The 23,721-nt window shown below is 47.8% G+C and overlaps 1 protein-coding gene across 18 annotated transcripts in view; it reads right to left on the reverse strand.

Annotated features, from left to right (window-relative positions):
- LOC140899366 (uncharacterized) overlaps positions 1–23,721 on the reverse strand; it is a 66,951-nt gene that overhangs the window by 16,953 nt on the left and 26,277 nt on the right. For 14 of the 18 annotated variants that reach the window (XM_073314785.1, XM_073314789.1, XM_073314787.1 and 11 more), the window contains 4 exons: positions 10,387–10,500; positions 9,345–10,043; positions 1,381–1,494; positions 524–1,021 (listed from right to left, as the gene is read on the reverse strand). In XM_073314785.1, the coding sequence (XP_073170886.1) occupies positions 524–1,021; positions 1,381–1,494; positions 9,345–10,043; positions 10,387–10,500 (1,425 nt within the window). The remainder of the gene's footprint in view (positions 1–523; positions 1,022–1,380; positions 1,495–9,344; positions 10,044–10,386; positions 10,501–23,721) is intronic. The other 4 variants (XM_073314793.1, XM_073314800.1, XM_073314795.1 and 1 more) reach the window with 2 other exon arrangements.

The raw sequence follows: 23,721 nt of genomic DNA on the forward strand, positions 1-23,721 counted from the left end.
GGGGGCAGTTGGATGGGGTGGAGGTTTGCGGGGGGAGCGGTCAGGGGATGGGGAACAGGGGGGACTGGATAGGGTGGGGAGTCCCGGGAGAGCCTATCAGGGGGCGGAGGTGTGGCTAGGGGTCGGCGGAGGGGAAGTCAAGGGACAGGGAGCAGGGGGGGTGGATAGCAGGTGGGGTCCTGATGGGTGCGGGTTGGAGCAGGAGGTCCTGTGAGCAGGCAGTCAAGGAGCAGGGGGGTTTGGATGGGGGCAGTCAGGGGAAAGGAAGTGGGAGGGGGTGAATAGGGGATGGGGATCAGGCTGTTTGGGGGCACAGCCTTCCCTACCTGGCCCTCCATACACTTTCGCACCCCGATGTGGCCCTCAGGCCAAAAAGTGTGCCCACCCCTGATCTAATGTCTCTTAAGGTCTGAGTGGTCAATGAAAGTTTTCCCACACTCACATTCATAGGGTCTCTGCCATTTGCAGATTCTCTAATGATTAATAAAGGCTTCTCTATGAAAAACGTTTTTTCTATACTCACAGCATTCACTGGGGCTCACGCCTGTGTGGATTCTCTGATGTCTGAAAAGGTCTGAGTGCCGAGTGAAGGTTTTCCCACACTCACAACACTCATAAGGTCTTGCGTCTGTGTGGGTTCTCTGATGGCTGATAAGGGTTGAGCGTCGAGCGAAGGCTTTCCCGCATTCACAGCATTCATAAGGTCTCTCTCCCGTGTGGATTCTCTCATGTATAATAAGGTGTGAGCGCCGAGGGAAGGTTTTCCCACATTCAGAGCATGTGTTTTTTCTCTCTCCCTTGAGGATTCTCTGCTGGGTGGCAGTTCCCTTGAGGTCGTTTTCCTCACAACTGATGGATTTGCCCACTTTCTCCCCCAGCTGGTTTCCCTGCTGCCTCTCCTCATGACTCCAGGACATGTTTCCTTTAGTTCTTCGAGATAATTCCCTGTGCAGTTCCACGTGCTCAGCATCTTCCTGCTCTGGATTCTCCTCCTTGTTCTCACTCACTGTCCCGTCGTCTCCTGGGACAGAGAAAGAAACCTCAGAGGCAGGGATGGAAACGGGAATAGGAAACCAAAGGAAGTGCTGGAAAGATGGGGGGGAATATCAGGAAATGAATTCCCCCAAACTCTCCCCAGAGGGGAGAGAGGAGGGAATGAACTCTCTTTCCACATCCCATCCCAACACTCAGGATGAAGGGAGGTTAGGAAGTGAGCTATTGCCATGTGTCAGTCAGGAGGGGTATGAAGGCATGAGCAATATCTGCCTTGACTATATGACACCTGCTGGGAGACAATACTGAACTCAGAGAGCTCAAAAGGTCTTGGTAGCTGTTTCCTTCAGGCACAAACAGTATTTCTTTGGTCTAATGATTCCTCACCTGTGAAGGCTCCTTTCAGGATCTCTCTTTCCTCTGAGCCCTGGAGATCTGAGACCCACAGTTCTTCCCCTGCTTCCAGCTGGGACATGACCTCAGGTTTGGAAATTGGAAACCCTGCTCAGATGACAGAAAACAAGTAATATGAGGTGAATTCATGGGATATTTGTCACAAAGAACATGGCTTTTCTTAATCCCTGCTCATTTTAAAACACTGAAATTCTGGCGCTAACTGTCCAGTGATCAAAGGTGCCAGACACTCTGCTTATAATGAGATTAACTCTCCACTGCTCTGATGCCGTGCACACAGTCAGACACTTGTCATCAAAGGGGCTCCTAAAATGCAGAGAAAGTAACTCCATATCACTGAAAGCCAAGGGGAAGTCACCTTGGAACTGCTTCTTACTGACAGAGAGACCCCAAGGGAATGAGACAGTCATAGGGGAACTGGGACTGGTGAGCATGAGCTTGCTGGGCTCAGCACAGTAAGGAATGGGAAAGAGTGCGGAGATCACTGAGTGCAGTGGGGCTCAGCACAGTAAGGAATGGGAAAGAGTGAGATGATCACTGAGTGCAGCATGTCAGGGATGTTAGGGATCAGGAAAGCACATTTTGAGAAGTTAGGGAATATAGCGAGTCAAGTGTAATGCAAAGGAACATGATAATCCCCCAGTGCATGAGGAAGGTTATAGAATGATAGAATCACAGAAACGTAGAGCTGGAAGGGACTCCTAGAGGTCATTTAATCCAGCCCATGCACTGAGGCAGGAACAAGGAAACCTAGATCATCCCTGAGAGGTATTTGTCTAAACTGTTGTTAAAAGCTTCCAATGATGGGGATTCCTCAATCTCCCTTGGAATCCTATTCCAGAGCTTAACTACTCTTGTAGTCACAATTATCTTCCTAATACCTAAGCTAAGTTGTCCTTGCAATACATTAAGATACAGTACAGTCTTTCAACCAATTTTGCACCCATTATTATAATAATTTCATCTAGACCCCATTTCCCTAGTTTCCTTATGAGAATGGCATGTGGGTCTGTGCCAAAGGAGGTAGTAAAATTAAGATAAGGCAAATCTGCTGCTTCCCTGTAATACCTTAGGCCAATAACATTATCAAAAAAGGAAATTAGGTTGGTTTGGCATAATTTATTCTTGACAAATCCATGCTGTAATCATAATGCTATAATCCTCCAGGTGCTGACAAACTGATAGTTTAAAAATATGTTCCAGTATCTTTCCAGATCTCAATGATAGACTGACTGATCTATAATTTCTCTTGTCCTCTTTGCTCCCCTTTTCAAAGACAGGTACTATGTTTGCCCTTCACCAGTCCTCTGGGATCTCACCTGTTCTCCATGAATCCTCAAAAATAATTGTTAATGGTGCTGAGATTGCCTCAGTTAGTTCCTGAAGTACCTAGGATGAGGTTGGGGAATTAGATATTATAAGTCAGTAGCAACAGACTAATTCCTCTGGAAAAGAGAATATGAAAAGTAAGAATAAGACCGTGTGATCTCAGGAGGGATTGCCTCAAAGATCTAAGGAGCTTGCAGGGAAGAGAGACTGTGGCTACTGCAGCTAGGAAGGGGGGAGCGAGACCTTCCAAGTCCCCAGAAGTTTGATTTCCAGCCTATGACATCATCAAGAAAATGTGCATTTATAGCAGGGAAGGAGCCACCTTGTGACTGGGAGGAATGTGACCAATCAGGAATGGTGGCTGGGGTCACAGTGTGTAGGGAATAGGTGTGTGTGTGGGGGGGCAGGTAAGCACTGATCAGTGGAGAGAGAAGAATGAGAATCATAATATTTGAGATGATGTAAAACACAGTGAAAGTGGACTCTGATTAGAATGAAGTGCAGGATCTACAGCAGGGGTGGCCTGAGAAGGAGCCAGAATTTACCAATGTACATTTCCAAAGAGCCACAGTAATATGTCAGCAGCCCCTCATCAGCACCTCTCCCCGCACTGCTCCCGGAGCCTCCCACCCACTGGCAGTGCCGCTGATCAGCACCTCCCCCTCCCTCCCAACACCTCCCTACCAGCTGTTTCTTGGCATGCAGGAGGCTCAGGGGGTGGGGGGTGGGGGGGAGGGAGTGAGAGTACAGCAGGCTCAGGGGAGGGGGCAGGAAGGGGTGGAGTGGGGGCAGGGCCTGTGGCAGAGCCAGGGTTTGAGCCGTGAGCGCCCCCGGCACATTGGAAAGTTGGTGCCTGTAGCTCCAGACCCGGAGTCGGTGCCTAGACAAAGAGCCGCATATTAATGTCTGAAGAGCCACGTGTGGCTCCGGAGCCACAGATTGGCCACCCCTGCTCTACAGCAATGGGGAACTGGGCAGGGGTTCTCCTCTAACAGGCTGGGATCCCCTGCAGCTCTCAATTGCCCGAACCATCCCTCCCTTCCCCCCACTAACCCCACTCACCAGATGTCCCTTAGGCCACTCAAATGTTAAGTCGACCCATCACTTGAGGGGTGAAAAATCCACACCACTGAGTGATATAATTAAGCCAACCTAACCCCCAGTGCAGACTGTGCGAGGTCAATGGAAGAATTATTATGTCAACCTAGCTAGCACCTCTTGGGGAAGTGAATAAACTACGGAGATGGGAGAATCTGTCCCATCGCTCTACTGAATGTTTCTGCTGACGTGCTGCTGTGGCAGAGCTCCAGCACTGCTGCTGTGCAGCTCTAGCCCCTAGTCCTATTTCTCCAACCCCCCGTGGTGGAGTGGGAGATGCTGTGTAATTATGATGAATATTGTGTGTTGGCCTGGACACTGAGTTATTTACTGTTTGACTATTCTGGTTTACTTTAATAGGGGGCTGCAAGGAAAAGAAGTAGAGGGAAGAAGTATGGACTGGATGGATGCACTACAAGGTGGGTAGAAAGTTGGCTAGATTGTCGGGCTCAACGGGGAGTGATCAATGGCTCCATGTCTAGTTGGCAGCCGGTATCTAGCGGAGTGCCCCAAGGGTCGGTCCTGGGGCCGGTTTTGTTCAATATCTTCATTAATGATCTGGAGGATGGTGTGGATTGCACCCTCAGCAAGTTTGCAGACGACACTAAACTGGGAGGAGAGGTAGATACGCTGGAGGGCAGGGATAGGATACAGAGGGACCTAGACAAATTAGAGGATTGGGCCAAAAGAAATCTGATGAGCTTCAACAAGGACAAGTGCAGAGTTCTGCACTTAGGACAGAAGAATCCAATGCACCGCTACAGACTAGGGACCGAATGGCTCGGCAGCAGTTTCTGCAGAGAAGGACCTAGGGGTGACAGTGGATGAGAAGCTGGATATGAGTCAACAGTGTGCCCTTGTTGCCAAGGACAATGGCATTTTGGGGTGTATAAGTAGGGGCATTGCCAGCAGATGGAGGGACGTGATCGTTCCCCTCTATTCGACATTGGTGAGGCCTTATCTGGAGTACTGTGTCCAGTTTTGGGCCCCACACTACAAGAAGGATGTGGAGAAATTGGAGAGTGTCCAGCGAAGGGCAACAAAAATGATTAGGGGTCTGGAACACATGACTTATGAGGAGAGGCTGAAGGAACTGGGATTGTTTAGTCTACGGAAGAGAAGAATGAGGGGGGATTGGATAGCTGCTTTTAACTACCTGAAAGGTGGATCCAAAGAGGATGGATCTAGACTATTCTCAGTGATAGCAGATGATAGGACAAGGAGTAATGGTCTCAAGTTGCAGTGGGGGAGATTTAGGTTGGATATTAGGAAAAACTTTTTCCCTAGGAGGGTGGTGAAACACTGGAATGCGTTACCTAGGGAGGTGGTGGAATCCCCTTCCTTAGAAGTTTTTAAGGTCAGGCTTGACAAAGCCCTGGCTGGGATGATTTAGTTGGGGATTGGTCCTGCTCTGGGCAGGGGGTTGGACTAGATGGCCTCCAGAGGTCCCTTCCAACTCTGTTATTCTATGATTCTATGAAGAAGAATGGCTCAAGATGAGCCACAACTTGGTAAACCCTTAAAGACTGTTAAGAGACAATATCAGAATGATTAGCTTTGAATATTCTGCCACCTAGCTCCAGCCAATTTACAGACCTGGCTTAGGCTAACAGGACCAGAAGATCAAATGGACTGGGTCTCTGGGGGGCATGGCTCCTCAGGTGATTGTTAGGGTAGAGACAGAAAGAAAAGAACCCTGCTGGGGTGTTTGAAGAACTTAGACTTGCCTTGCTGACCACTGGGGGATGGGAAGTCTTTATGTGGGACACAGAGGTGAAGACTATTCGTTATTTTAAAATCCTTTTGATCTTTTTCTTTTACCCTGCTGCAAAATAAAACAGCCTTCTTCAAACTAAAGTGGTGTTTGTCACTGCACACCACTGATCCCAGGCTCCCAAAGGTGTCTGCACTCAGCCTGACATGCTGGGGAAGCACAGTTGACATGCTGGGTATGGTAGCCCAGAGCCCAGTCTAGGAGAGGGAGAATTGCAGAAATCCGCTCCAGAAAAACCTTGAGGCTGAAACCTTGGGAGGAGCAGGAGGCACTCAGAGAAACTGGGAAGGCGACAGAGATATAGCTATCCCTGCCGCTCCCCAGGACATCCACTCCCTGCTCTCAGCGCTCCCTGCTTTGTGGTACTGCAGGCACCAGCTCCCCATCATCATCATCATCTCATCCCCCCCACTGCTCTCTGCTCTCCCTTCTCCCAAAGACCCCTGAATAGAAACCTCACCCTGTCTTTCACCAGTGGAAGAGCCCAGCTGTCACACTCTCCACGCGTTTGGGAAGCGATTATGGCAGAGCGCCAGCTCTGACACTGTTACAGTTAAGCACGATGTTCTGTTTAAAAGTTGAGTATTCTAACTGCTCTGAAATGCACGTGTGCTCGGATTGTCTTGGCATTTGCTACTCTCTGAGCATGCAGGGTTTGATTAGTGGTTTAAATTTGGGGTTATTTGAGCAAGCAATTCCTTAGGACCCGCCCCCCCCCCCCCCCAGAATCCACCTAAAAAGAACCTTTTTACAAAATCCCCTTGTTCCTACAACATTTTGCACACACACAGGCTGAAACTATGCTTCTAATTGTCCCGCAACTGATCTCATTTCCTTGGCATTTATCTCACCTAGTACATGGTAATCTGCTGTAGGGCCTGGGTTACAATAGTTTGGAGAACCAAATACATGGACATTTTGCCTAGTTCCAAGTCACTTACTGTGGCACTCTTTCCCGAATTATCTGAGATAATATTGACCTAAATAACTTAACGTTGTGATTATATTAAGCTACTTAAGTTAGTTGCACAGTTTGGGGTGTGCTGTTGTTCACTATTTCAGACGGAAGATTTCAAACCACTACCATTACTTTGGTAGCATATCTCATAATTGGGAGTATTTGTTCCAGCTGACCGAGCTGCATTTGAACTTTCCTCATGTCATCATGGGGGGGTGAGAGGAAACCATAAATAAAGGAAGAAATGACTGTTGAAGTAAATGGTCATTTGTCTCAAAATCCTCAATAAATCTGAACTACATTCTGCCAAAGAAAACTAATATCCAGTTGTGTGACCAAACAGCCTTTAGGAAAGAGAGAAAAATCTACATCTCAGAGAGGTATAAGACATTTTCCGTTTCAGATACAATGAGATTCTAGGGCAGGTTACATCTGATGACTCAGAATTAGGACCACAGATTTTACCAGTGCATTTGTCCTCTGATCCACTGAAACCTGCTTCACTCACCACTGTCTCATTATTATTGAGTTGGATGATTTCCAAAAGTTTTAGCATCACAATAATGGTTTCTCTAGACTAGGGAACATGGAGTAGATTAGAACAAGGGAAAATGTGTTAGCTAACCCATACTACTATATTTGGGCCAGGTCAGTATAGAAAACATAGTTGTGATTTTGTATGTGGATAGCTCACACGAGCTAGCTAATGACAAAAAATGTTAATGGACACAAGGCGCAAGTATATTCACCACAGTGTAGGTAACTGAGATAATTTGTGTTTCACCCACATGGAGCTGATGCGCAATCCTAGGCAGGAGGACTCATACCCCGATGATTCAGAGAAGAAAGCACAAGTCCATGGGGCCAGATGTGCTGCATCTGAGAGTGCAAAAGGAGTTGGGGGATGTGACTGCAGAGCCATTGGCCATTATCTTTGAAAACTCATGGCAATCGGGGGAAGTCCCGGATGACTGGAAAAAGGCTAATGTAGTGCCCATCTTTAAAAAAAGGAAGGAGAAGGATTCTGGGAACTACAGGTCAGTCAGCCTCACCTCAGTCCCTGGAAAAATCATGGAGCAGGTCCTCAAGGAATCAATTCTGAAGCACTTAGAGGAGAGGAAAGTAATCAGGAACAGTCAGCATGGATTCACCAAGGGCAAGTCATGCCTGACTAACCTAATTGCCTTCTACGATGAGATAACTGGCTCTGTGGACGTGTTATTCCTTGACTTTAGCAAAGCTTTTGACACGGTCTCCCACAGTATTCTTGCCAGCAAGTTAAAGAAGTATGGGTTGGATGAATGGACTATAAGGTGGATAGAAAGCTGGCTAGATTGTCGGGCACAATGGGTAGTGATCAATGGTTCCATGTCTAGATGGCAGCCGGTATCAAGTGGAGTGCCCCAAGGGTCAGTTTTGTTCTATACTTTAATTAATGATCTGAAGGATGGCGTGTATTGCACCCTCAGCAAATTTGCAGATGACACTAAACTTGGAGGAGTGGTAGATATGCTGGAGGGTAGACATAGGATACAGAGTGACCTAGACAAATTAGAGGATTGGGCCAAAAGAAGGTTGATGAGGTTCAACAAGGACAAGTGCAGAGTCCTTCACTTGACAGAAGAATCCCACGCACTGCTACAGACTAGGGACTGAGTGGCTAGGCAGCAGTTCTGCAGAAAAGGACCTAGGGTTACCATGGACGAGAAGCTGGATATAAGTCAACTGTGTGCCCTTGTTGCCAAGAAGGCCAATAGCATTTTGGGATGTATTAGTAGGAGCACTGCCAGCAGATGGCGGGAAGTGATCATTCCCCTCTATTTGGCACTGATGAGGCCTCATCTGGAGTACTGTGTCCAGTTTTGGGCCCCACACTACAAGAAGGATGTGGAAAAATTGGAAAGAGTCCAGCGGAGGGTAACAAAAATGATTCGGGGGCTGGAGCACGATTTATGAGGAGAGGCTGAGGGAACTGGGATTATTTAGTCTGCGGAAGAGAAGAATGAGGGGGGATTTGATAGCTGCTTTCAACTACCTGAAAGGGGGTTCCAAAGAGGATGGATCTAGACTGTTCTCAATGGTAGCAGATGACAGAACAAGGACTAATGATCTCAAGTTACAGTGGGGGAGGTTTAGGTTGGATATTAGGAAAAAAATTTTCACTGGGAGGGTGGTGAAGCACTGGAATGGGTTACCTAGGGAGGTGGTGGAATCTCCTTCCTTTGAGGTTTTCAAGGTCAGGCTTGACAAAGCCCTGGCTGGGATGATTTAGTTGGGGATTGGTCCTGCTTTGAGCAGGGGGTTGGACTAGATGACCTCCTGAGGTCCCTTCCAACCCTGATATTCTATGATTCTATGATAGGAAGGATATTTGGAGATTCACCCCAAAGAAGGGAAAGCCACAAAACGGGACCACTCACCTGGGGGAGCTGAGACCACAATGAAGGAAATCATACGAACAGCCTTACAGGCCACATGTGGAAAGTAACAAAATATCAAAGGAAAAAACTATTTTTGTCAGCCCTAGACCAGGATTTTATGCTGTTTATCTCCCTTGTGGATTCCCTGATGATAAATAAGGTGTGACCTCTGACATAAGCTTTTCCCAAAATCAGAGCATCTAGGGTGTCTATCTTGGGTGGATCTTCTAATCTCTCCTAATATCTGAGCAATAAATGAAGCTTTTCCCACACTCACAACATTCATACGGTCGTGTCTCTCCTTTTTTGGATTCTCTGATGCTTAATAAGGGCTCAGAAAAGTTTTTTCTATACTCACAGCATTCATAAGGGCTCGCACCTTTGTGGGTTCTGTGATGTCTGATAAGGTGTGAGCGCCGAGGGAAGGTTTTTCTGCACTTGCAGCATTCATAGGGTCTCTCTCCTGAGTGAGTTCTCTGATGTCTGACAAGGTCTGATCTCTGAATATAGGTTTTCCTGCACTTGCAGCATTCATAGGGCCGCTTTCCTGTGTGGATTCTCTGATGTACATTAAGGTGTGAGCGCCGAGTGAAGGTTTTCCCGCACTCACAGCACTCATAGGGTCTCTCTCCTGTGTGGACTCTCTGATGTACAATAAGCTGGGAGTGCCAAGAGAAGGTTTTCCTGCACTCTCCGCACTCATAGGGTCGCTCTCCTGTGTGGACTCTCTGATGTCTAATAAGGTGTGAGAGCCAAGAGAAGGTTTTCCCACACTCAGGGCACATGTTTTGTCTTTCTCCCTTGAGGATTCTCTGCTGGGCTGTGGTTTGCTTGAGGTCCTTGAGATTTTCCTCACAACTGATGGATTTACCCACTTTCTCCCCTGATTTGTTTCCCTGCTGCCTCTCTTCACGACTCCTGGACATGTTCCCTTGAGTTCCTTCTGGTAAGCCCCTGTGGAGTTCCATGTGCTCAGCATCTTCCTGCTGTGGATTCTGCTCCTTGTTCTCACTCACCATCCCATCGTCTCCTGAGACAGAGAGAGAAACCTCAGAAGCTGGGATGGAAAAGGGGAGAGGAAACAAAAGTAAATGCTAGAGAGATGGGGGGAAAGATCAGGAAATCAATTCCCAGAAACTCTTCCCAAAAGGGGATCAACTCAGTCTCCACATCCCATCCCAATACTCAGGATGAAAGGAGGTTAGGAACTCAGCTATTGTTACGTGTCAGCCAAGATGGGTAGGAAGCCATGAGCGATAGCTGTTCTGAGGATATGACATTGCTGGGAGACAATCCTGAACTCAAAGCACTCTCAAATCTTTGTAGCGATTCTTTGTAGGGAATCCCATATGTTTCCTTCAGCCACAGGCAGTATTTGAGTTGGACTAATGATTCCTCACCTGGGCAGGTTCCTCTCAGGATCTCTCTTTCCTCTGAGTCCTGGAGATCTGAGACCCACAGCTCTTCCCCTAGTTCCAGCTGGGACATCACTTCAGGTTTGGAAACTGGGAACCCTGCTCAGATGACAGAAAACAAGTTACATGAGGTGAATTCATGGGACATTTGTCACAAAGAACATGGACTTTTTTTAATCCCAGCTCATTTTATATTCTGGAGCTAGCTCTCCTGGTGCTCAGAGGTGCAGACACTCTGCTTAGAACTCTCCATTGCTCTGCTGGTGCACACACAGCAAGACACTCCCCATCAGAGAGGCTCCTAAAGCCCAGGGAAAGTAACTCCATATCACAGAAAGCCAACTGAAAGTCACCTTCTTACTGCTTCTTATCGACAGAGAGCCAATCGTAATGAGACAGTCATATGGGAACTGGGACTGGGGAGCATGGGCTTGCGGGGCTCAGCATAGTAAGGAATAGGAAGGAATGGGGAGATCACTGAATGGAGTACATCAGGGGTGCTAGATACCAGGAAAGTACATTTTTATAAGTTCAGAAATATAGCAGGTCAAGTGTAGTGGAAAGGAGCATGAAAATCCTCCAGTGCATGGTGAAAGTTTTAGAATGATAGAACCACAGAAAAGTGGGGCTGGAAGGGACTTGGAGAGGTCATTTAATCCAGCCCATCCATTGAGGCAGGAACAAGCAAACCTGGGCCATCCCTGATAGACGTTTGTCTAAGCTGTTCTTAAAAACAACCAATTATTGGGATTCCACAATCCTATTCAAGAGCTTAACTACCCTTGTAGTCACATTCCCCCCCCCACCCCCCCGGTATTTAACCTAAATCGCCCTTGCTGCAGATTAAAATTGAGTATGGTCTTTCAACCAGTTTTGTACCCACTTCATAATGATTTTATCTAGACCAGATTTTCCTAGTTTCCCTATGAGAATGGCATGTGGGACTGTGTCAAAGGACATACTAAAATTAAGATCTAGCAAATCTGCTGCTTCCATGTAATACCCCAGGCCAAGATCGCTGTTAAAGAAGGAAATTACGATTGATTTGGCATGATTTGTTCTTGACAAATCTGTACTGACTATTGCCCAAAATGCTATTATCTTCCAGGTGCTGACAAACTGATTGTTTCATAATATGTTCCATATCTTTCCAGCTGTCGAAGTTAGACCTGATCTATAATCTCTCAGGTCCTCTTTGCTCCCCTTTTTAAAGACAGGTACTGTATTTGTCCTTAACCAGTCCTATGGGAGCTCACCTGTCCTCTATGAGTTCTCAAAGATAATTGCTAATGATTTTCAGATTGCCCCAACTAGTTCCTGAAGTACCTAGGTTGAGGTTGGGGAATTAGATATTATAACTCAGTAGCAACAAACTAATTCCTCTGGAAAAGGAAACTATGAAAAGAATAAGATCATGTGATCTCAGGAGGGACTGACTCAAATACCCAAGGAGCCTGCAGAGAAGAGAGACTGTGGCTGCTGCAGGAAGTGAGGGGGGGAAGTCCTCAGAAGTTTCATTACCAGCTTATGACATTACCAAGAAAATGCATATTTATGCCAGGGAAGGAGTCACCTTGTGACTGGGAGGAATGTAAGGAATCGGAAATGGTGTTTGGGGTCACAGTTTATAGGAAAGAGGTGTGTGGAGGGGGGGAGGGGTAGGCACTGAACAGTGGAGAGCAAAGAATGAGAATCATAATATTTGACAATATGTAAAACAAAGTGAAAGTGGACTCTGATTAGAATGGAGTGCAGGCTCTACAGCAATAGGGACTGTGCAGGGATTCTCTCATAATATGCTGAGATCCCTGGCAGCTCTAGATCCCCCAAATCACCCCTTTGCCCCCACTAACCCTACCCTCCTCACTTACCAGGTGTCCCTTAGGCCATTCTAATGTTAAACTGACCCATCATTCTGGCAGGTGGTGAAAAATCCACACCCCTGAGTGACATAATTAAACCGACCTAACCCCAGCACAGATTGCACTAGGTCAATGGAAGAATTCTTCCATCATCCTAGTTAGCTCCTCTTGGATAGGTGGATTCATTACGGTGATAGGATAATCCCTCTGATCATTCTCGTTAATTTCTACACTGAAGTACTACTGCAGTACAGCCGCAGCACTGCTGCTGTAGCATTTGATGAGTATTGTGACAGGGTCGGGCCAGATGGCTATAGGAGAGTAAAAGAAGGCAGATATATTAGCCCCAGGCTAAGTAGGTCCCTTTTCCCTGGGTAAGGTAACAGGGAAGGTTCCAGAACAATCAGGAACCTTCTCGAAACAATTAAGACAGGATGATTAGAACACCTGCAGCCAATCAAGAAGCTGCTAGAATCAATTAAGGCAGGCTAATCAGGGCACCTGGGTTTTAAAAAGGAGCTCACTTAATTTTTTGGTGTGTGTGAGGAGCTGGGAGCAAGAGGCATGAGGAGCTGAGAGTGAGAACGTGGACTGTTGGAGGACTGAGGTGTACAAGCATTATCAGACACCAGGAAAAAGGTCCTATGGTGAGGATAAAGAAGGTGTTGGGAGGAGGCCATGGGGAAGTAGCTCAGGGAGTTGTAGCTGTCGCACAGCTGTTCCAGGAGGCACTCTAGACAGCTGCAGTCCACAGGGCCCCGAGCTGGAACCTGGAGTAGAGGGCGGGCCCGTGTTCCCCCCAAATCCTCCCATCTCCTGGTCAGACACAGGAGGAGTCGACTTGGACTGTGGGTTCTGAAAAATGGCCAAGCTGAGGGCTGCCGTGAAGCTCCAAGGCGAACAAATCCGTCAATAAGTGCAAGACCCACCAAGGTAGAGCAGGAATTTTGTCACAACTGGTGTGGGAAGTGGGATCTGGTGTCCACAGCGTGGCAGAAGAAGGAGGGTGTTGGGCCAAAAAAAAAAGAAAAAAGGGCAAGGGTCTATTTTTATTTTTTTTTTCACCACAGTGGAGGAGGTAGTGCGGGCACTGATACAAGCCACGGCTGCCCAGCAGGAGGCTACTCCTGTCCAGGCAGCCACCCAACAGGAGGCACTGCGGCTGCAGCAAGAGACTAATCGCCTGCTGATGGACCAGGCTGCTCAAGACCGGACTATGTTGCGGGAACTGGTAAACCAAGTAAAGGCCCTTACAAAACTGAACTGCGGCCATGATGGGATGCAGATCATGTGGGCCAGCAATTGGCTGCAGAAAATGAGGCGGGAGGATGATGTAGAGGCATACCTCCTGGCCTTTGAGAGGACAGCCCTGCAGGAGGCTTGGCCCCGAGAACAGTGGTCTGGCATCCTCGCTCCATTCCTGTGTGGGGAGGCCCAGAAGGCCTACTATGATTTGCCTGAAGAGGATGCAGCAGACTACCGCCAGCTGAAAGCAGAGATCCTGGCCAGATCTGGGGTTAACGACTGCAGTGCGGGCCCAGCAATATCATGAGTGGAGGTACCAGGAAAACAAAACCCCGCGATCCCAATTATATGACCTTGTCCATCTCACACGAAAGCAGTTACGAACTGAGTCCCGGAGTCCAGAGGAGATACTAGAAGTTCTTGTCATCGACCAGTACATAAGAGGACTACCGCCAGACCTTCGCGCCTGGGTAAGCCAGAACGAACCCTCCCCCTACGACGAGGTTGTCGTGCTGGTAGAAGGGCGAAGGACGGCGAGGGAGCTGACCCGACCAGTTAAGGAAGAAGCATCCCGGGTTACGCTAGCAGCACCAAACCCTAGCGCTCGGGTGACTGGGCCACCAGGAGAACCCACGTGGAAAAAGAGAGGGGCTGAAGGCCACCAGTAGCCACAAAGAGTTGGAGCACTGAGGGGGAAGAGGATCGTGATGTTAGACTACCCAAACCAAGAGACCGGGGAATGCCTAGGGCTCCATACAGACGTTACGCCTGCAAGGAGTGGGGACACATAGCTGCACAGTGTCCCAATGCCGAGGAGCCTATGCAGTGTAACCTGGGGGACTGGGCAGACCCATGCTCCCTAATCCGCCTTGTGGGGGTCTCACTAACACCACGTATGTACACTAGACCAGTGAAGCTAAATGGGGTAGAGACCACAGCACTGATTGATTCGGGGAATGCTATCACACTTGTCTCGGGGAAGCTCGTGAAGCATAGTCAGCTGCTGTGGGCTAAGCGTATGGGGATAACATGCATCCATGGGACAATTGGTTATTACCCCACCATCCCAGTAAAAAATCGAGATTCAGGGGAACACTACTGAGGTAGCAGCAGGTGTAGTCCCTAAACTCCCATACCCAGTGCTCATAGGGAGGGACTTCCCAGGGTTTGGAGACTTACTCCCGGTAGGGGAACTGGAGAAAGGGGGAAGCCCTGAAAGTAGTGAGGCATCCACAGTAGACTGTCAGCCCCCAACCTTCTCTGAAATATCCCCAGATTTGTTCTCCACTCCCAGAAAGCGTAGAAAGACGAAAAGGGAAAGAAGGGCAGCTAAGGCCTTGGGAACCCGAATACTGGCCCAAAGCCAGAGGGTCGCTCTCGTAGGTAGGCGGACCCGAACAGCTGAAAAGGAGGCCACCCTGGAGGGAGAAGCACCCGAGTCTGACCCACACCCTAAAGCCTCTGAACCAGTAGAGGCAAGAGAGACTGGCCCCCTAGATCTCGGGCAGATTAGCCCCGGGAGAGGAAATTTTGGACGGGACCAGGCTGAAGGCCCAAGGTACGACAACATTAGGAAGGAGGTGACCGAAATAGATGGGGTCCCTGTGGAAGGGAAAACCCAGGGACTGGGACCCTACTTCATAATGAAGAAGAATCTCTTATACCGGGTTGCACCAGTACAGGGCAGCAGGTACAGCAGATCCTAGTACCTCAGAAACACCAGAATGCTGTATTAAGTCTGGCGCATAGTCATCTTTTTGGGGGGCATTTGGGGGTAGAAAAGACACTGGCACGGGTCCTGCGACGATTCTTCTGGCCCGGAGTACATGAAGAAGTGCAGAGGTACTGTGCGTCCTGCCCAGAGTGTCAGCTGCACAGTCCCTGTCCCCACTTGAGGGCACCATTAGTACCCCTTCCCATCATAGAGATCCCCTTCGAGCGAATAGCCATGGATCTAGTGGGACCCCTGGAGAAGACAGCCCGGGGCCACCAATATATACTTGTCGTTCTGGATTATGCTACTTGCTACCCTGCGGAACATGGCCTCTAAAACGATAGATAAAGAGTTGGTGGGGATCTTTGCCTGAGTGGGGCTACCAAAGGAGATATTAACAGACCAAGGTACCTCATTTATGTTGAAGCTAACGAAGGACCTCTGTACGCTGCTCCATATACATACCCTGAGAACTTCAGTCTATCATCCGTAGACTGATGGGCTGGTAGAAAGGTTTAACCAAACCCTCAAGGCAATGATAAGGAAAGTGGTAAGTAGAGACGGGAAGGATTGGGACACCCTACTACCCTACCTTGTGTTTGCAATCCAGGAGGTACCTCAGGCCTCAACTGGGTTTTCCCCCTTTGAATTATTATACGGACGCCACCCCCGTGTGTAGCCAGACAGCCAGGCCCCCCCACGCCAGACCAGCATTGCTGGAAACACAGGAGGAAGCCGGAACAGGGCACTTAACATATATTCCAGCACAGCCTTTGAAGCTGTGAAAGCACAGGTGTGCTGCTACAATGTGCCTCTGGGAGCAGATACAACGATTAAGCTCACAGCAGGCAGAGGCCCTGTGACAGACATGGCTCTTAGCCCCTACTAAATAGCGTGATGCACACACACCAACATCCTAGGTGGGAAAATATTTACCCTGATAAAAGAAATGTCCAGTAGTCGAAACTTATTGTTTCTCTCCTTTGCAAGTGTAAACTACACTTGCGAAAGCTGGCGTCGCCCAGACAGACCAGCCTCAATTTGGCATAAGAAAGGAGAAAGAGAATAAAGGAGTACAGAGGTATAAGTAGGGGACCTACAGCACCATGATTTTTGAGTGCTTTTCACTATCTATCTGCTGGTCAGATAAGTGACAGCCTCCCAAGGCTTCTGCAGCTAAGAGGGTCCCTACGCCTTGTCCCTTATTCGTCTTTCCGCGGAATTGAGTGACCGATCCTGGCTTGGCACCGCTGGAATTGAGAGATGCAAGGAGGGTAAGAAGCACCCACACCTGATCTCCTACCTTTAGTGTACACATATTTTGAAATAGAGCTCTATACTTTGCTTTCTTTCTTTGGGATTGTGGCTTCAGTTTTGTAACTTGTTTGTGTGTGTAACATCTCTACATTTAAATAAGTAGGCACTAGCAATTTTGTAACCACATGATTAGAATCGAGCTTAATAAATTTTGGTAACCATTTATGCATAAGCCTGACTTGTTTTCTCTGGTTTACTGTAAAGCAGCCAACACAATTAAAGAACCTCAGCCGTTTTGGCTCTAAAGCCTGGCCATTAGGTGAGAGTACTAAGAGCCTAGCGTTGAGTTGTGCCGCCTCCAGGGGGCAAACTCTTGGGGCACCTGTCAGTCAATCCTGGCTGCCCGCTGCGAAGGAGCTCTGAGCTCTAGCAGTTAAAGTCACGGGTGTGGAGAGGCTCTTAGTGCTGCCATTGGGGCACCTGTCAGTCAGTATTGACTGCCCGCTGCGAAGGAGCTCTGAGCTCTAGCAGTTAAAGTCACGGGTGGTTAGGACCTTGGGGCATCCGTCAGCCTAGGCCGGGCTGCCCGCCGCGAAGGGACAGTGCGTCCTCGCGGTTAAAGTCACGGATGGTATAAACGGGCATAGCTGGCACCTCACCAAACATCCTTGGCCGTCGGCTAACAGAAATTGGCGTCACGAACAGGATTGTGATATAGGCTGCACTACAGTAACACAATGAAACCAGTCATGATAAACACCACAGAATTCCCTGAGCTAGAGAAAAGTTTGACCCAAGAGGGATGGGGAAATCCTCTGTGGAGCAAAGAACTGCTGGAGAAATATTGGGGAAAACCAGCAGAGATCTGGCAGCATTTCTGTAACTGGAGAACTGCCTGCAAGATGAAGAAAGGGAAAGGAAAAGGTGCTTGTATATGGCTGCTTACTAACATTTGGCAAGCTGCCTGTAAGGATTATCATAGTCTGGCAATAGAATTTAATAGGCTACAACAGGAAAGGGACACACTGCGCCAGGAATGCCAGAATTTAGATACCAGAGTAAGAACACTGAATAGGGATATGGAACATCTTCAGAAAAGATTACTTCCCTTAATTGAGAAAGAAGGGATAGAACGAAGGGAAAAGCTGGAGACTAAAACACGCAGAATCAACCGGGCTAAAGTTGAGACTGCTCTCTGGCTAGACCCTGAGGAATGGGATGGAGACATTTGGGATTCAGCAGATGAGTCCCCCTCCTCTGAGGAGGAAGGTCCTCTGTAAAAATTAAGACCAGCTGTCACACATCACAAATCAGAAGAACATGAGGAAAATTTGAGTGGGGCAGAGCTGGATGAAGAAGGGGATGACAATTATCCATCCACCTCTTCAAAAACAAAGAAGGGAGGTAAAAAGGGAAAAGGGAGTAAAGCTTCAACACACTTTACCAAAATTACCACCCGCCAATATACTCCCATGGAGTTAAAAACAATCCAGGGAGATTTTGCTAAAAAGCCTGAGGAAGGTATAATAGAGTGGCTGGTCCGCCTCTGGGACACTGGGGGTGGATATATACGCCTGACAGCCCAAGAAACTGAGCGCCTTAACTTAGGTGCAGGAATATTCCTGGAACACTCAGAGGGGAACACCCCTAAAACACTTTGGTCTCTGGCTTGTCGATGGGCAAGAGGAATTTACCCAGCAGACCGAGATGAACCCACAGTAATGCACTGGACCAACATAGATGAGGTAAAAACAGCTCTATTAACTGTGGCTGTCATTAGCATGCTTGGCCAAAACCCTCAAGAGTTAGCCTATGAAAGCCCATGGGAGGGTCAGGTAGATGTAGATGATCTCAGACCCCTGCTTAAGGGAGTTCCGAGTAACCACAGGGCTATGGCACTGTCCCTTAGATCAGAAGCTGCAGCACATAACAGTACCTTTCGGGCACTGCTAAACCTTCTGGTGTCATACTTTAGAGAATTCGGAGACATCAGAGCACTGACAGGCAAAGCTAAGATGCGTTCCCTTCAGGGAAACAAGGGGGCACCATCTAAAGGACATAAAAACAAGCGAGAGCCAACCCAGGAGGAAAAGGAGCTTAGAGCCAAGTTGTGGAGACAATGTCTGGCTTTAGGTTATCCCAGAGATGTGATAAATGGACTGCCCACAGAGCGGCTAAAATTATTCACCACCTTTAAAAGAGCTGACTGGGAGACAACTCATGCTACTCCCAGTGCACCTCTGCAGCTCTCTCCTCTTTCCCCACCTGCAGACACCCGGTATACTCCATTGCTGCAGCAACTGCAAGAGTTACCAGAGCAGGGAAACTAGCTTGCGGGGGTCAATCTCCTCTCCTAATAAACCAGCTTAAATCCAAAGAGGAGAGAACAACAGCAAAAGACCCCCGGATACATGTAACTGTAAATGACAAACACATTATTCCTTTCTTAATGGACACAGGGGCTCAAAGGTCCATGATTAAGCAAGAAAGTTTTCAGGGCTCGCCACCTACTGGCGGAAAGCAGGTACTTGTTACAGGGGTAAATGGCAGTACCATAACTTACCCATTAGTTAAGATAAAACTGGATATCCCCTTGCAACCCCACCATCAGCCCCGAAAATATGAGGTGATTTTGGGCAATGCCAACATACTGGGCATGGACGTTTTAAGAGGAAAGAAGGGAAGGATTAATGGGGAAAGATGGGCTTTTGGAGTCAGTTCTGTTCCTAATGCCACCCACCTGGAAGAGGAAAGCCCTCCCCACTATTCTGTAAACTTACTTAGCAGCGCGCCTGCCCTCCCGCCCTCAACAGTAACAAACATAAAGCAGTATAATGCCCCAGCTGAGGCCATAAGCCCTGTTACTGACCTGATCAAAGATTTGGAACAGCGAGGAATTTTAATTCGTACCCACTCTCGCTTTAATTCTCCTGTGTGGCCCATCAAGAAACCAAATGGCAAATGGAGACTTACTATAGACTATAGGAAGCTAAACAGTAACACTGGACCATTAACTGCAGCAGTCCCTAGCATAACAGGTATTGTAAACACCATACAAACCTGGGATAAACCCTGGCTAGCAGTATTAGATGTAAAGGACATGTTCTTCATGGTCCCTTTGCAACCAGCTGACCAGGAAAGATTTGCTTTTCCTTGGAAAGGTGTACAATACACTTTTACCCGAATGCCACAAGGGTTTAAACACTCACCCACTATTTGCCATGGGGCACTGGCAAAGGTCCTAGATGACCTTATACTGTCACCCAATGTACAAACTGTGCAATACATTGATGACATCTTAATAGGTGGGAAAACCCCAGAAGAGGTACAGGAGGCTATGAATCAAATCAAAGGAGCACTAGAAGCCCTTAATTTAGAGTTACCAGCTGAGAAATGCCAAGGTCCCTCCCAAGAGATAAAATTCTTAGGTACTGTATGGATGGGAGGTAGGAGGTCTGTGCCTAATGACACTGTGCAAGAGCTAAATCAGGCACCCTCCCCTGAAAGTAAAGATCAATTGAGACAGATTTTGGGAACCCTGGGGTTTTGGAGAAAACATGTACCTGGCTTTGCCATTATCGCCAGACCATTGTACAATTTGTTAAAGAAAAGTGCTGCCTGGGAATGGGCTCCTGCCCATGAGGAAGCTCTCAGGCAACTGATAGGGGAGATACACACCTATCAGGCTCTGGGTCCCATACATCCTGAAGCCCCACTCCATTTGTACCTAACTGTGGGAGCCACTGGAATGTCTTATGCTCTCTGGCAAGAAAGTGACACTGCTCCCAGACGACCAATTCAGTTTGGTTCCAAGTCATGGCAAGGGTCACAGACTAACTACACGCCTTATGAGAAGGTGCTTCTGGCAGCTTATACAGCCTTGAGAGAAACTGAGGAATTAACTCAGGATAAGGACATCACAATTCACACTCCTCTTCCAATCATTAAACCTATATTGGAAGGGAAAGAGTTACCACCTGGTGTAGCACAAAAGATGACTATCCAAAGATGGGCACTTTACATACACCACAGGGTAGGGAGTGCAGACACTGCACAAAACCCCACTATGATTCAGGAATCCCTATGGAAAGTAGGAATGCCTGATGAATACCGCCTGCCTCCACAGCAGTCTCCCATTAAGGATGCTGCCCCATTTGATCCTTCTAAGCCTGAGGGAGTATGGTTCACTGATGGCAGTGCCAGGCTGGTCAAAGGAAAATGGAAGGGAAAAGCTGCAGCAGTGCCTGCAGACCCCTCTGCAGCACCCCTAACTGCTGAAATTGATGGGTCAGCACAACTTGCAGAATTGGCTGCAATTAAACTGGCCTGTGAAGCAGGAGCCACCGCAGTATATACGGACTCCTATGCAGTATGGGCAGGTGCCACTCAGTGGATCACTAACTGGAAAAATAACCACTGGGAAATAGGAGGTAAACCAGTCTGGGGACTGGAATACTGGAAGTGGTTATATCAGCATGGCCTGCAACAACCCCTGTCTATAGGACATGTCTCAGCTCATCAGAGGAATAATACCCCAGCTGCACAGTTAAACGATTTAGCCGATGCAGCTGCCCAGCTCTTTACCACACAAGTAGAATGGGAACGCTTATATTCATGGTTACATGATAATTTAGGACACACAGGAAGTGATGAGTTAGTGCAGCAAGCACATATCAGGGGGTGGCCTATCACCCACAGACAGGCTAGAGACCTGGTGCAAGCCTACACTATTTGTGCTGAGACTAGAAAACATATAGCAGAAGGACAAAGGTTTGCCAGGCTAAGAGATGGAAAAACACTATGGGCAACCTGGCAGGTCGACTATGTCGGACCACTGCCCACTACAAGGCAGAGGTGGAAATACATCTTGACTGGGGTAGAAATTGTTTCAGGGATTGGTTTTGCATATCCAACCCGATTGGCAACAGGGTTGTCCACAGTTATGGGACTAAACCGCTTAACAGCAATTGTCCCAATGCCTCAAGAAATCCAATCAGATAATGGTTCGCATTTTAAGAATAAACTTGTAAGGGAATGGACCCTTAACCATGGAGTCCAATGGACCTTCCACCTTCCATATCGACCTCAATCTAATGGCATGGTCGAGCGCTGGAATGGGTTGCTAAAGAATCACTTGAAGCCTACTGATGGCACATGGGGAGACAGACTGGACGAAGTGGTGCAGAGATTAAACAACAGACAGACTCCTACAGGAAGTCCAATCAGCAGGGGATTCTTCCCTACAGGGAAAGCTATCTCCCCTGCCAGAACACCACTGCACAGTTCCAAGTATGCTCCCGGAGATACTGTTGTGATTAAACACCCAGCCCTGGGAACCTTTACCTGCGTTTTGCACGCCTATAAAGAGAAAGGTGTATGGAGTGCCTTAAATGCTGATAAAAGGCTAATAACCATTACAGAGGCTTGGATCGCATCCAAGACTGGCTGACCATGTGATTTATTGCAGGAATGGTCCCATGGTTCCGAGCAACCTGCCAGCTAACCTGTCAGCAAAATGGACCATGCAGCCGACCTGTTTGATCACTAGAGACTACTATGGACTGTTGATATATTTGCCATTACTTATAATAGCAGGTGTAATTTTTGCTTTTGGTTTTAAAATAAGTTTTTTAGCTAGAACACGACCCACCAGAGATATGTTGCTGCAAGCCCTCATGATCCTTCTGTTGGCTCCAGTCACCTTGGCAATACCAGAACATCCTCTTCGGGGAGCAATCCAAACCATCGCCTCAGCTGCTGGTGCTACAAATTGCTGGATGTGCACCTTGCTAGATTCAACCAATGGACTGGGAATTGAATTGGTACCACTACATGCAGTGGCTGAGAATGGACAAACCTCATGAATGCAATGGTTAGCTCAACACTTGGGATTCTCCCTCTCCCCGTTTTTACATTCGGTTGTGAATACTGTTTTAACCATTTTAATTATTGTAATTGTTTTTTGTGTAACTTTACGTATTATGAAGCGTTTGATTCAAACTGCTCTTTCCTCCACACAAATCAGATACCTAGAGCTAAAAAGGGATCCTACCCAATTCCGCGAACCCTCATCCTCTAATTTGGTTGTTGGGTATTTCTAGATTTCCCCAAGGAGGGCAAGAGGTGCTGGCATCACCGCCACCTTGCAATCTGGGATGTAGTGTGGTGCATCAGGGGGTGGAATGTAGCCAGACAGCCAGCCCCCCCGCTCTCAGACCAGCATTGCTGGAAACACAGGAGGAAGCAGGAACAGGGCACTTAACATATATTCCAGCACAGCCTTTGAAGCTGTGAAAGCACAGGTGTGCTGCTACAATGTGCCTCTGGGAACAGATACAACGATTAAGCTCACAGCAGGCAGAGGCCCTGTGACAGACATGGCTCTTAGCCCCTACTAAATAGCGTGATGCACACACACCAACATCCTAGGTGGGAAAATATTTACCCTGATAAAAGAAATGTCCAGTAGTCGAAACTTATTGTTTCTCTCCTTTGCAAGTGTAAACTACTCTTGCGAAAGCTGGCATCGCCCAGACAGACCAGCCTCAATTTGGCATAAGAAAGGAGAAAGAGAATAAAGGAGTACAGAGGTATAAGTAGGGGACCTACAGCACCATGATTTTTGAGTGCTTTTCACTATCTATCTGCTGGTCAGATAAGTGACAGCCTCCCAAGGCTTCTGCAGCTAAGAGGGTCCCTACGCCTTGTCCCTTATTCGTCTTTCCGCGGAATTGAGTGACCGATCCTGGCTTGGCACCGCTGGAATCGAGAGATGCAAGGAGGGTAAGAAGCACCCACACCTGATCTCCTACCTTTAGTGTACACATATTTTGAAATAGAGCTCTATACTTTGTTTTCTTTCTTTGGGATTGTGGCTTCAGTTTTGTAACTTGTTTGTGTGTGTAACATCTCTACATTTAAATAAGTAGGCACTAGCAATTTTGTAACCACATGATTAGAATGTAGCTTAATAAATTTTGGTAACCATTTATGCATAAGCCTGACTTGTTTTCTCTGGTTTACTGTAAAGCAGCCAACACAATTAAAGAACCTCAGCCGTTTTGGCTCTAAAGCCTGGCCATTAGGTGAGAGTACTAAGAGCCTAGCGTTGAGTTGTGCCGCCTCCACGGGGCAAACTCTTGGGGCACCTGTCAGTCAATCCTGGCTGCCCGCTGCAAAGGAGCTCTGAGCTCTAGCAGTTAAAGTCACGGGTGGTTAGGACCTTGGGGCATCCGTCAGCCT

Source organism: Lepidochelys kempii, chromosome 16 (genome assembly GCF_965140265.1).
Source record: "Lepidochelys kempii isolate rLepKem1 chromosome 16, rLepKem1.hap2, whole genome shotgun sequence".
In the NCBI taxonomy this organism is placed as follows: Eukaryota; Metazoa; Chordata; order Testudines; family Cheloniidae; genus Lepidochelys; species Lepidochelys kempii.